The sequence below is a fragment of the Rhinolophus hipposideros genome, assembly GCF_964194185.1.
Source record: "Rhinolophus hipposideros genome assembly, chromosome: 10".
Taxonomy (NCBI): Eukaryota; Metazoa; Chordata; class Mammalia; order Chiroptera; family Rhinolophidae; genus Rhinolophus; species Rhinolophus hipposideros.
In genome coordinates this window covers 39587182-39601704 of record NC_138056.1, presented here as the reverse complement: position 1 = coordinate 39601704, position 14523 = coordinate 39587182, and the positions used below count along the sequence as shown (strand labels likewise).

Sequence of the window (14523 nt, the reverse complement as noted above, 5' to 3'; positions counted from 1 at the left end):
TGGTGATATGTTTTCGGTCCTTGTTAAAGACAGTTTTCCCCAGAAAAACATTTGAGGAGAGCATGCTCCAAATCGCAGAGTGGAGTGCCCTTCCTGCCTGGGGGTCAAGGTGGAGCCCAAAGCCAGCTTTCCTTCTCCCACTACCAGCCCAGAAAGTCCCCATGTAGCTTTGTTCTCTTGGGCCGTGAGAGCAGAACTTCGCTCCATCCCAAGTGCTAATGGGAACAAAGTTATTTATTCACACATTCATTCTCCCATCCATGCATTCGTTTAACAAATATTCGAGGAGAATCTAGTGTGGCTCTGGCTTATGGAGATCAACTCTGCCCTGTGGTATCACTATGTAGACCAACACCCAGGTAAGTAATTGTCGAACAGTGAGATGAGGGCCACAACACAGGTGCTCTGGGAGAGGTAATGGCAGGGAGATGGTAAAGGAGACATCCTTCACGGCATGGGTGGGGCCAGGGCATCACATGTGAGAAGACTATTTTCACCATAAAGGACAGAGAACTGAAATAAACTCAATTGAAATGATATACTGATTTATACATTCATTGTATAATGTATTTGGCTCCAGCCATCTAAGCATATCGCATTCACTCTGTTTTGTCTCTGTGTGTTTGTGAGGCCAGATCCCTTCCTGGCTTTCTCACACTAAGACCTAGGTCTAAAAGGACATGTTAAATAATTTCTTTATATCTCATGGACCAAACATTGCACCTACCTATGGGGCTGCCTGGTACAGGGCAAGCACTTAGTAAATATTAGACAGCATCATCATGAATATTTTTATTTAGGTCATTTCATCCCCATTTTACAGATTAGAAAATGAAGTCTGAGAAATTCAAAAGCATGCCCAAGGTAAAGAACAGATCACCACATACTCAGGGTCTCCTGTTTTTTCCCATGTATCGTAGTGATTTGTAGACTGTTTCTTCAGAGCAACAGAATTCTATTTCTAACAAAATCCTTATAGGGCTGCATTACACAGGATAGAGGAAAGTGGTAAACATCTTCTTTTATTTGTTGGAAGGGGCTCAGATGGGTCCAACAATGACAAGCCAAATTAACAGAGGCTTAAAAATTTTTTTTAAATATTAAAATTTTTTTCTCTGTTGATTATCAAATAAGTATCACCAACACTGGAATATACCTAAATTAATAAACCATAGTGTATAACCTAATATTTGATTTACACATCTGACAACATTTTTAATTGGCTCTGTTTCTAGGTAATAAAATAAATACCAAGACTCTATTAGCCACCTTCGATTCGTTTTTAAAAAAATTCTTACTAAGGAGTGATGGTCATACATTTTCTCACTTCTCTTAGGTATACAAAAAAAAAAAGAGTAACTTCTTCATCTTGTCTGTAACTGAGCTCATCTTCCACAAAAGCTTCATCCCACTAATTAGCAAAAACAAACAAACAAACAAAAACTTTATTTATCCCTCTCTGGTAAACTTAGTCTGATGCAATATTTTAAACAGTCCCTGAAGGAGATGTTTAGTCTCTTTGGGATGAAACTGTTCAGTCTTGCAGGTAGCCAGCCCTTCCTTCTGCTTTTCTCCCTAAGCTGACTGCCAGGTAATGGTGGGAGGCAGGTTTGTGTGACTTCGGCATTAGGAATCTAAGGGGGTGGCACTGATTCATTGAGTCCCCACACAGCTGTCTTCCGTCGTCAGGCTGCCACTCTCTCTGCTGGCATTTGCAGCTAAGGTGTGTGGCCGGGGTAATCCACAGCCTGCCATTCTCTCAGCCTGCCTGGAGCCTGGTAATGTTCCCTGGCCCACTCAGACTCTCCTCAGTACGTCCTCCATTCCACTTGGCCAGGCATTCTACAATACAGTCTCCACTGGGGGGCCACTTCACTCCTCATCATGGGGAACCCCAGGGCAGGCCCACTGGCCAGCTACATTGGCAGTTCTGGGGCAAGTGACATTTCTGGGCTCCACCCATGCCATACAGAGCAGATGGAGACCTGGGGGGCCACCTTCACTCCCTACTTCAATGCCCAACCGAGTCCTACCCCATGTTTACACACAGGACGCCCTTGCAGCTGGCTTCTTCCCAGTGTTCTGATAAAGGAGCACGGTGAGAGTCCTTGGGCCTCCAATGTTCCCATCAAATGATAGGACATTTCCTGCTACCTTGAGGTCTTCTAAGGCCCAGGATGGAGAGATGAGCATAGGCAGGCTCTCACCCTCCCATAAAACATAAGGTGCAAAGGGAATGACGCCTTTTTATTTCTGTTGTCATAGGTACCTTCTTCCTGACCCTGCCTCAGAACTTAGCCTGATATGACTCAGGGGCACCTTCTCTACTAGGGATGGAGCGCACCACCCCTGCCCCCCATGTGTTAAATGGAAGGGGCTCTCTAGCTTTTCTTTCAATTTATGAAGTCCTCTTCTAAGGCAATAATCTGGTTGACGAGACAGAAATCTGGCTTTAAAATCCTATTTGAATGTCAAAAAGTCATCACTACAGTACCTGTTTCTTCCTCTTTCCCTAGCTTTTATAACAGTCTTATCGCCCCAGGCAATTGGATGCCTCCCGCTATTTAGGAAGAAGGCCACATACTCTGAAAGGCACAACTGCAAAGTATAGTCTCAGTCCGGAAATGTCCTCCAACTGGCCATAGCCCCACTCTGCTTCTGCCTGGTCTCCATCCAAAGGGCTACAATGTGTCATTAACTACAAATGAAAAAAGGATTCTCATCATGGCAATAGTAGCCATTGATGCAGACAGTTTACTTAGAAACTTCTCTTGCTGTAGCTCAGACATGGTTAGGAAAAACAGCTTTGTCTTGTTCTGTGGGGTTTTTTGTTTGTTTGTTTTTTGCGGGGGAGGGGAGGTTGGAGGACTTGGTAGGGCTTGGCTGGTATTAACTTCTTTTTCTCACAAAGGGCTTCTCCCCTGTCACTATATATTCTCAAGACGGAAACTGAGCTGACTGTAGCACAAAGCACCCACCTTTCTTTCTCATCTGTGGCATTGAAGCTGGTTCCCTGGTGTTCCATTCATTTCCTTGTTTTCTCTGTGGAAATTAAAGGGCAGAACAAGTCCAGAACAATCAAGAAGGCCCAGGTTCAGAGTTCTCCTGGGGCCAAATCTTACCTGATGGCCAGTGTTTTTCTTTCTTTTTTTTTCAGAGAGTCAGAAAGATGAGAAAGATCTAAATGAGGAGCGAGAAATATTCACCGAGATGATGCAAGTAATTGAGCAGAGGGACAAACTCGTGAATTCCTTAGAGGAACAACGCATAAAAGAAAAGGCTGAAGACCAGCACTTTGAAAGCTTCATATTCTCCAGGGGCTATCAGCTGAGCAGGACGTGAACAGGCCCAGGGGTCCCCCCCTCCCTTGAAGGAAGCTGAAGACCGGATGCGGCCAAGCACACCTCACACACTCCTTGTTCCTTTTGCAGGATTTGTTATACCCGCAACTTAAGTTATACACGACTGCAATGTGTTTTTACAAATTAAAATTCTGTCATATGTGCTCCAGCTTTCCCAGATCCTTCCAGAGATTATAATGAAGAAAACACAAAGATGCTTTTGAAATTGGCAGTCAAATTCAGCAGGTCTCTCTGATTGGAGGTGACTTGGCAGAAAACCAGCATTGTTTTCCCTAGAAAGTGACACGGAGATGGACTTTCCCGCTGCTTTTATCATTTGTCTTCCAAATGCATTGAGTTACACATCTTAAGATTTTAAAGAAGCTGCCTTTTCATTAATATATCCATATTTGCCTTTTTTGCATGGATGACTGGTTTCCAAATGTCAGAAGGAAGCAGCAGCAGTTTAAAGATTAGGTTAATATTTAAATTGTGTTTCTAGAGAAAGAGGAGAAACCTTGAGATTACTGATTACAGAAAGCAAATAACTCATATAGCAGGTGTTAATTCAATCCAGGGTGAATTTAATTTACCAGGTGTATTTATAAGCCTTAATATAATATACATATGCAATGAGATTTTAATAGAACATTGGAGCCTTAATTTTATTTTTAAAAAGAAAGAAAAAAGGAAATAAAGCCTTAACTTCATACCGGCAGGTTCCTTAGTTTTCACCAAATACTGTTGGCGTAGACAAGCTTTTTTTAATTCTCAGAGCACTGTCCTATACCCCCAGGAACATACTGAAAGGCGTTTTTAGAAAACGAATAGTTTTGAAGTGCTTTTTTGTAACTGTTGGTAATGACAAAAAGGGAAATTCATGTGTTGATAAAATATGGGTGAGGTTGGTGCTGCTACTAAAAACTCACTAGTGACCCGAGGCAAATATACCTCCCAATGCTGGTCTTCTTAGGTCCAAACAGAGAAGTGCCTCTGAGATTCTTCAGCGACTGCCCAGGAGCCCCATGGGACAAGGACAAAACCACGTCTGACTTCAAGGTGAAGTTGAGTGCCGTGACCCTATTCACCAATGGGTCATGGATTTGTTATGACATTTTTTCAAAAGGCAAAGAAAACTGGGAGATGGAGTTTGTGCACTGACATGGGATTTCTGGGACGTTTTGATGGTTCATACGGAATCAAAGAAAAGATTTCAAAGTGATGATCTGTTGTCATAAAGTGATTGTTTTCTTTCCTCAACGGGATTCTTTGAAGATTCAGTCTGTCATTGGCAAGAGACAGGCTGAAGAACCCCTTTGTTGTGTGTTCAGCCTATCTCATTTCTGCAAGTGTTTAAATGTGTCAGTGAAAAAAAAGGTGCTTTTTAACAGTGGGCTCTGACTAGAGGACTAACTTTCCTCAATATAAGTTTACCCATGAACTATTTCCGTCTCAGATGCTGTCTATGTACATTGAACTGGCCAGCTGACAAGCCAGAAATTAGAAGTGTAACTGGGTTTCTGGAGTCAGCCAATGTTCTGAGTGATGTTAAAATGCAAGCTTTCTATGGGATATCAAATTCCTAAAGTTGTAGGGTTTTTTTCCCTTTTCCTTTCTTCCTTTCTTCCTTTCTTTCTTCCTTCCTTCCTTCTTTTCTTCTTCTTCCTTCCTCTCTCTCTCTCTCTCTTTCTCTCTCTCTCCTCGCCCTTTCCCTTCCCTTTCCTTCCTTTTTTTTTCAGAATCAAGTCTTTTAATGCCTGCATCGTATTATTAGGAAATATGTACAAGTTATCTATTTATCTATCTATCATCTATTTATCCATGAAATCTGTGCCACTATGGCTATCTATTTTTATTTGTATGATTGGTGGAAATGGCTAACATGATTTCCTCATAATTCAGTTTTCCTGTGTTATAATTTGGAGAAGACCTATTATCACTAAAATATTGGTATATAAGCTATTTAATATACAAATAACCCAGATGCTAGGGGCAGTGTGTTGTATAGTATTAGGTTTATGGAGATAGTCAAAATAATATTTTTAGCCATCGGGCATTTAGAGGTAAGACAACAGCTGTGTAGGAATGTTAACTTATTTTAAGAAGGGGATGTATAACTTCAATTGTCATTCTAGAATATGTAGAAATATTCAAGCCCCATCTTTTCTGTCAGTTATGTAAAAGTGCACCACTGGGTGCTTGCATACATTTAACAGATGATGCTCAACTGTGTAGTACCATGTTTCCCCGAATATAAGACCGGGTCTTACATTAATTTTTGCTCCAAAAGACGCATTAGGGCTTATGTTCAGGGGATGTCATCCTGAAAAATCATTCTAGGGCTTATTTTCCGGTTAGGTCTTATTTTCGGGGAAACACGGTATCGGAGTTGTTATTGTGCAAAAGAATTAATTGCCACTTATTTTAATTTGTTCTATTTCCATCTAAAAGGAAGATTCTCCCAAGAGGGCCAACAAAGAAGGTGGTTCTTGGCCCTAGTATTCCGTTAATAGCTGAAAGAAGCAATTAGTTTACTTTCCCTTCCAAAGACTGTGTTCTGTGGCTATGTCTTATCTGGCCAAGTTAAAACATAAACCTCATACTTAACAGCTTTCTACTTACACCGGCTTTCAGTTTTACCAGTACCATATAAAAACTATTTCAATGATCACTTCCAAAAGGACACAAATATTGTGGCTGTTGAACTATTTTAAATCATTCCATTCCTTCACAATAGAGAATATTCTAAGACCCTCGAAATGTATACTATTGTACATTTTTAAAGACAGTTTCTTTGTATACAATGTGAGTAGGATTATGATGAAAACAGGCAGAGCCTTCATTGTCTCATGAAAGAACATCTGTGATGAAGTCTGAACGATTGGGGACTCCCAGACAGAAAGCCCCAGCCTCAGGTCATATTTCGTGGTCTCACACAGCTTCTAAGTTAAACCCAAGGGTTCGTGATAGTTATAAGTTCAGAATTTTACAAAGGTTGGACCCAGGGGACCGTTCTTAAGCTTGTTCTCCCAAACCACTTATTTGTCTGTTTAGTAAACATTTTTCGAATACCCGTGGGGTTCTGCAGCCCTGTGCTAGGTGCTAGGAGATAGGAAGAAGTTTGTTGCTCCACCAAGTACCACTCCCAAATAAATACAAAGATAAAGAACTATTGTTATTATAAGCCCCAACCTATTTTCGCATTTATCCCAAGCATAAAGACTTATATCCCCAACGATTGCAGTGCTTCTTTGGCAATAAAAACGGGTAAGGTCGTATTTCTAAAACTGTGAAAAGTAATATCAGGTTGAACTGTTTCATTTAAACCTTGACCATGGCAGTGTTAGGCTGCTCGGAATCAATGCTGAGATGCCGCATGTTAATTGCAACCGAGAAAGGAAGTGGCAGGTGTTTCCAGCTCTGATGAGCTGCAGTGAAATTGATGTTTTCTGCATTCTGGAGGCCAATAACAATGCAGCAATGTCTGTCTTCCCAGGAAGCAGATTTACAGGCTTTTCCTTCCAAACTGAAAATGGCAGCATGTCCCACCGAGGTGGCTGATCAGACAACTGCCTCAGCAGGGCAGAGGTGGCAGGGAGCAGCTGGGACTGCCACATCAACAGAGAGAGTGGCAGTTGTTGGATGTGGTGAGCTCCAAAGTAGTTTATTGTAATAGGAAGGTTCATGTACAGAGGAGCGTGTGCTATTTCAGCTACTGTTTTTCTTCTCACCTCATTGCTGAGTAGCTTGTAAAAGATTAATTCGCTCCCACAATTGGGAACTAGTCATGTAGATTGAAATATGTTACATGTCCATTGCTATAAATACTCCAATGAACCAAAAATAAATGGTTTTGTGTCCAAGGAATAAAAACATTTTCACGTGGGCTTGGTCTGGCACCTCTGAGGGCAGCGTCCATTCCATTTTTTTCTTTTCAGTGGAAGGACCTGGGCAAAGCTTTGATTTTGTGCGGGAGTCTGTGAGTTAATGTTGGATACTTTATTCCCACTGGGGCACCTGGAAGAACTTACCTGACCAGCAAATTGGATTCAAACTGGAGGAGGAATGAAGAAGGCTCACCTCAGGTGTATTCTCTCAACAAAGAACGTATTCTCAGAGCTGGGGAGGGGAGCCGAGTGCCACCTCCTGTTTCTCTTCCCTCCTTCCCTGCGTAGCCTGGTTTTGTATTTCATTCACTCAATAAGAATGCTCTCATCTGCACAGTACTGGCCTCTTCCTTCAAATCACCCTCTTTCAGGACTGAGTTGTTATTGTTGTTTTCTGTTTTTAAACCTACTGTATGTACATTCATAAAACATGAGCTCATCATACACCAGAACTGCCACAGATTACCGACGTGGTTGGTCCCCTTCATTTCGCGCTGTGTTCCCCCATTGTTTGAAAGCTTTTGTCTCCTGATAGAATATTTGAAATGATTCATTTTTTTTCCACTGAATATCCAACCCAAAATAAATATAACGGCAGATGAGAGCTCCTGTTTTGCAAGCGTTAACATGCCAAGGGAAAAGTGCCAAGGAAAGGCCAGCCACCTTTGGGGCTCATGTGTCCTCCTCCTGCTCACAGAGTCACAGACTCTCAGCCTTTAGCTGATCTGTTAGCTGCAAGTCACCATCCGTCAGCCTGCAGGGCACACGTGGTAATTTCATGCCCACTCCCTCTCCCAGCTCATTTCTAGAAATAAAAAGCAAAACCTTTGCTGTAATGGCTCTCCTGAGGAGCCCTCCAACCCTGGTGCTGGTAACGGATCCGGTGAATTCAGCTCACCTCACCTGCCAGGTACTGTCATAAGCTCTGTACGTGCACTATTCTAATTCTGAAAGCAAATCCTTACGATCCATGTGACCTCATTTTGAGATGATAAGACTGACACACAGAAGCTCAGGAGCTCACCTGGTAGTCCAGGTACACAGTAGCGGAACTAGGACTGGACCCAGATGTCGGCCTCTAAAGCCTGGGCCCTGGACCATCAGGCTGTGCGGCCTTGCTTCTGGTCCCCACCTGGACCTATGCCTTGTGCGTACCTCTTCCTTCCCTCCCTTTCCTAGATCAGTGCCCATTGCCGCCCTCCCCCATGACACCAGTGCAGAGCCCCGCTCAGGGAAATCTGTGACTAGAAGCCAAAGCTGCCACTTGGCAGTGTTTTGTATTATGTACTGCCTCTTACATGCTCTCACGTGAAAACAATAGTTTAGAACAGTTCAATTATCTAATCTCCGCCACTCCTCACAATCATCTTTCAATAAACATGATACTCTACAAAGATGCGTCCTGTCTACCCAGAGTCACCAGGTACCCGTGACGTACGGCCATGGACCCCCAGGACCCCTTTTTGTCCCAAATTAAGAAGCATGGCATTACATAATTAAATCATCAGTCCCAAGGGTAGGGAACCAAGAGCACAGGGCGGAGGGTAGGGGAGAGGAATGACCGTGGACGAGCTGAGAGTGAGTTTCTTTTTGCAAGCTCTTGGGGAGATTGTGCAGAGGTGGGAGGGGAAGCAAGGAGGGTGGGGAACAGGACAGTAGTCACTGCAATGGCACTCATGGTCCTGCGTGAAACTAAAACAAATAACCTGATACTGGGCACCAGCTCCGAATGCACTGGTGGCACATTAATTCAGTCCCCTTCCCATCCCCAGGATAATAGAAAGTGTTTCCATAAGGATTTGGGGGAAATGTGTGTGTGTGCATAGAGTAGTCCCAAAACCATAAGTAACATGTTTCCCAAAAAATAAGACCTAGTTGGGCCACCAGTTCTAATGTGTCTTTTGGAGCAAAAATTAATGTAAGACCCGGTCTTATTTTACTATAATATAAGATCGGGAATATAATTAATATAATATAATATAAGTCTTATAGTAAAATAAGACCCAGTATTTTATATAATATACTGGTCATATTAATTTTTGTTCCAAAATATGCATTAGAGCTGATGGTTCCGCTAGGTCTTATTTTCGGGGAAACACAGTATGTCATTTGAAAACAAATCAATACCTCAAGGAAAAAAAATCAACCAGTATAATCATATTAAACACAGTAAACTGGGCTAAGAGTCGCTAGTTCCGGGCTCTAATTCCAGTTCTGCCACCGTTCAGTAGATGAGGCTGAACAACTCAGTTGTGCCTCAGTGTCTTCATCTGTGAAGAAGGGCTGATCCTCCCTCCCGTCCTCCCTCTCTTCCTCCCTCACATGTTCCTTGAAAAAGCCCATGTGCTGTAATAGGCTCTGACATAAGTTTGTCATTGGAATGACCATGGTGAATCTCAAACTGTTCAAATCCCAACAGCAGAAACAACAAAAAGGAAAAGCACTTCAGACCTCAGCAGAACAGGTAAGAATGGGCAGTCTCCACAAGAGGAGATATAAGCAGTAAACTAGGCCAGGAAACACACTTCTCAGAGCATTGTCACCCCTCTTTTGGGACTCTCTCTGAACTGGCCTCTGCCAACCAAATGTGCAGCCTTTTGCAGACCCTTTTGGCCAACAGTTCTTCAAGTTCACCCCGAAGACACCGTCCGGCCCTGGTGATTTGATTGCATCTCACTGTTAGATGTAATACTTCTGACCTCTCCCTTCCCCCCCCCACCCCCCGTCCTGAAGGAAACATCTGAAGTAGGAATTGCCTTAATATCTTCCCCAGCAAATATAGAAGCAGAGACTTTTGCTCCTCCAGAACGCACACGTCAGCAGGTGGGTGTGAGAGGACCAGGTGGGTTACAAGGTGACAGAGAAGACTTTGCTCCTCTAATTACACTGGTCTGGGAAGGGAGAGCGGAGACCTTGGGAGTAATCTGTGACATGGACCAACAGAATCACTGGGACCCTTGGTACTCTTGCCTGGCTGGGTGTGAAATCGCTGACAACTGCTCCTCTCTATCCTTAAAAGCTTTGCCCCTGCTGCTGTCCCTGTGGGATGTTCTTCATTCCTCTGCCGGAGGAATTTCTCTCCACACCTCGAGCCGGAGCCACTGATCTTAGAGCTTCACCTCTACAGGTGGTTGGCACTCGGTTCTCATGTGCAGGTAAGAAAATCCCTCTATGAATGTCTTCAGTTCATTATTGGACTCCTGAAGGATAGATAGGTTAGCTGCTCACCTGTCTCAGAGAACTTGAGGCACATTCCCCCATGGGTGATTCAGAGGTGATTTGAGTGGCATCATCCTTTGTGATCTCCAAAAACATCCCCGCCCTCGAGCCTACCATGCAATAAGGCTGAGGTTGTTCAACCTCTCCTTGCCCTAATGTTCTCTCTGTCCACCCAGAGAAGCTCTGTCCCCTCCCACCCCCGCCATCCGGGCTGCCGTAGCCCAGCCAAGTAAGACTCCTGAAGGATGTGCTCACTGGCGGCCTGGCCTTCAGGACCACTGCTAATATCCCAGCGTTCCCTAGGAGGACACTCAATGAGAATTCTCACTGAAGACTCTCACTCAGAGCCATTTCATCTCTCACACATTCTTTTCATCCTGAGAGTACACTTTGCTTTCAGTGATCAAAGAGATCCCCAAGAGGCACTGGCTGGCTTCTCTCCCCAACCTCCTTCCCCACCCCCGCTGCTTTGATGTGGTTAAACAACCTCCAATTATTGACTGGGATCCAGACCTTTCGTAAAACCCTCTTCATGATCTTCAGGGCCTCCCATTTTGTTCCTTGGATGGTGTATTCGTTTCTAGGGTTACCATCACAAAGTACCACAAGACAGGTGGATTAAAACAGCAGAAATATATTCTCTCACAGTTCTGGATGAGAGAAGTCCACAATGAAGGTGTCTGCTGGGCAATGCTTCCTCCCCAGTCTCTAGGGGACATATGTGCCTGCCTTTTCTAGCTTCTGGCAGCCCCAGATGTTCACTGGTTATGGCAGCATGACTCCAGTGGGCATCTTCTTCCTGTGTATCTTCACGTCATCTTTCCTTTGTGCATGTCTGTGTCCCAGTTCTCCTCTTCTCATAAGGACACTGGTCTTACTGGATTAGGTGTCCATCCTATTCCAGTATGACCTAACATGCTGTTGTTTTAACAGAAACTGATTATATCTGCAATGACCCCATTTCTAAATAAGGCCACATTTGGGGTTTCTGGGGGTTAGGACTTCAACATGCCTTTTTTTTTGGGGGGGTTGGACACTGTTCAACTCATAACAGATGGTATTCATATTTGGGAAATATGACACTTTTCCCCGTGAAAGCCCCTTCCAGTTTGAGTTTTATCTTAATTTGATTTGAGATGCTTGGTTTACTTCTATTCTGGGTTTTTAAGAAAAAAAGTAACACAGCAAAATGAAAAGAAAACAGAATACAAAAGAATAAATATGACAGATATAGCTTGCAAATACAATTTATGAAATCTGTCTGAATGGAGCACACAGACTCCAATTTTCTCTCCATTATCTTAGAAGTTATAGTTACTCTTTTAGTATTGTTTTAATGGTTACCCTAGAGGTTACAACATGATTCCTGATTTATCGAAGTCCAATATAAATTGTTACTTTTATTTCTTCCCAGACAATGCCATAGAACACTTAGCTTCACTTCTCAATTTAAATGCTTTTGGTTTTGTGTATTTTAATTTGATTTATATATTTTGAAACCTTATAAGACATTATTATTGTTATTCTATGTAGTTAATATTCTTTTAGATGTACTCATATATTTACCCTTTTATTTGTATTTTAGTCCTCCATGTGTTACCAAGCTTCCATCTGGAACAACTTTCCTTCTGCTGTATACTTTAGTATTTCCTTTGGTTTGAATCTGCTATTAATGATTTTTCTCATATATATATATATATGTATATGTATATGTATATATATATATATGTATGTATAATTTTTTTAACTGTAAATGCCTTTATTTTCTCTTTGTCTACTGGAGTGGAGTCTCAAACTAAAGCAAGGGTCCACCAACAATCTGATGAGTTAAGTCTGGAGTCACCTGAAATTTGTCTCCTTACTCTTATGAGATTGACAACTGCCCTGCTCAATCTCTTAGCTTCTCAGCTGCCTCTTCTGAAAGTGGCAGATGCACTAGGGGAAACTAGTCCCAAGTAATGGACTCACCTTTCTGGAACTCCTCCTTCTTCAAGATCTTGGCTCTGTGAGTTTCCTTAGCTTTCTAGTGGTCTCAAGTAGATTTACTTGACATTTTGTCCAGCTTTCCAGTTGTTCTCAGTGGGAGTGTTTGCCTGCATTACATAGTCTGATGGTACAAAAAAGCCAAATAGCCATTTCCCATCTGTTTGTTACGAAGATTCCTGGAAGCTGTCATATAACACTTTTGCTTATAGCCCATTGGTCAAAGTGTAGTCATGTGACTGCAATTACCTGGAAAATACCATCTTTATTCCGAGAGACCACAATCCTAGCTGAAAAGTGTGGGTTCTATGGATATTTAGGAGAATGGATTCTAGGGACTATAATATTAGTCTCTCAGTTACTGGCTATGAAATCTGAAACTCTCAGGGTTTCAATGTACTCATCTGTAAAATAGAGGCAATGATAATATCATTTATTAGTCTTAAGTGAGAAAGTAATAATGAAGATTTATTGAGGTAAGGCTTTTTATCTGCTGGGCACTGAGCTGAGTTGTTTATTTACACCAACTCTCCTGGTCCACCACCGATCTGATGAGGTAAGTACTCATTTGTTCTCCTGATGATGAGAAAACTGAGGCACAGAGAGGTTAAATATCTTGCACAACATTATACAGATATTTGGCTGCAGAATGGTGATTTGAACCCCCAGCCTTTACTACTACATGATTCTGCCTTGTAAATCACAAAGGCCCACCTGCTGGAATGGTGAGGGAAGAAGACAGGACCAGGGTTGAAACAATGTGAGATAGCTGAGGGCAGCACATGTGTATAGCTAGAAAAATGGTCTCCTAAGGGGAGGGCTGGGGTCAGAACTGGACGGACTAATTTGGGATGTATGGATTTTTGAGTGATGTGGGCCACCCAGGGAGTTAGAGAAGGAGACCACAGAGATAAAAGGGACCCTGCAGAGCATGTTGTCCCAAGGATTTATTATAAAAACATTGATCCATTTTGTGATAAATTTATAATTTTGTATTGAAGTACAATCCATTTCAGTAAATACATAGAGAACATTTCTCAAATTATTAAGTGCACACTCCATGAATTTTCAAAGTGTAACCAGTCCCCAGATCAAGAAATGGCACAATAGCCACTCCAGTAGCTTCCTGCGTGCCTTCCACCCCAGTGGCACCGCCCAGAGCTCATCACTATCCTGACTCGTAACATCAGAGATTAGTTTTGCCTGTCTTTGAATTTTATATGAATAGAACGACAGAGTATCTGTTCTTTTGTGTCTGATTTTTTTTACCCCACATTATTTTGTGTGATCCATCCCTACTGTTACTTGTATTATGGTTCATATTGTTGATTCTCATCACTGTGTAATATTCCATGGTGAGACTATCACTGTTAATCAATTCGACTGTTAATAGGCATTGGAATGATGCTGCTACAAACTTTCTAGAACATGTATCTGGGTGTACAAATGTACTCATTTTTGTTGGGTGTAACCTAGATTGAAATCGTGGATCATAAGATACAGCCTTGGCTTCGCTTTACTGATGATAGAAATGAAAGTACGGAAAGGGCAGAGATTTGTCCAAGGTCACCCAGCCCCTGAACAAGGACTGGAACCTGAGGTGATTCTCTCCCTGTGTAGTTTGTCTAGGCCTAAATTTCAAGGACAGACTGGCCTAGAGATTCAGCGGAGTCTCACGAACCCACATTTAACTTATGAGCTGTTCTTACCACCTAAGTTTTGGGTAAGATGGGACTAACTAATGTTCAAGCACAAGAAGGGCAGCTGATCAGTGGGGACAAAATTGTAAAGACCAGTTCTGATTGGAGGGAGCCAGTGCCAAGTTCTTCTCTGCATCTTATCAAAGAACAATGTGCGATGTGTGTCCCTGATAACTAGAATTAGACTCAGTCTACTCCAGGGCCAGGCCCTGTGCCAGGCATTTTCCCCCATATATTATCTCTTTTAATCTTTTGTATAAAAACCAGATCAATTCATATCCACAAGGACTTTAAAAGCATAATATCTAAAGGGAGTATATATAAACTCTGTAAGCAAATGAGCATTTTCGAACAGTGCTTTTCAAACAACCTGTGGTGAAGGACCAGTCCATT

General features: G+C 42.4%; 1 protein-coding gene across 1 annotated transcript in view; it reads left to right on the top strand.

Annotated features, from left to right (window-relative positions):
• MICAL2 (microtubule associated monooxygenase, calponin and LIM domain containing 2) overlaps positions 1-5236 on the top strand; it is a 207279-nt gene extending 202043 nt beyond the window's left edge. Inside the window, exon 36 of the mRNA XM_081063541.1 lies at positions 3158-5236. Within this exon, the coding sequence (XP_080919667.1) occupies positions 3158-3342 (185 nt within the window). The 3' untranslated portion in view covers positions 3343-5236. The remainder of the gene's footprint in view (positions 1-3157) is intronic.
• The last annotated feature ends 9287 nt before the right edge of the window (positions 5237-14523 follow it).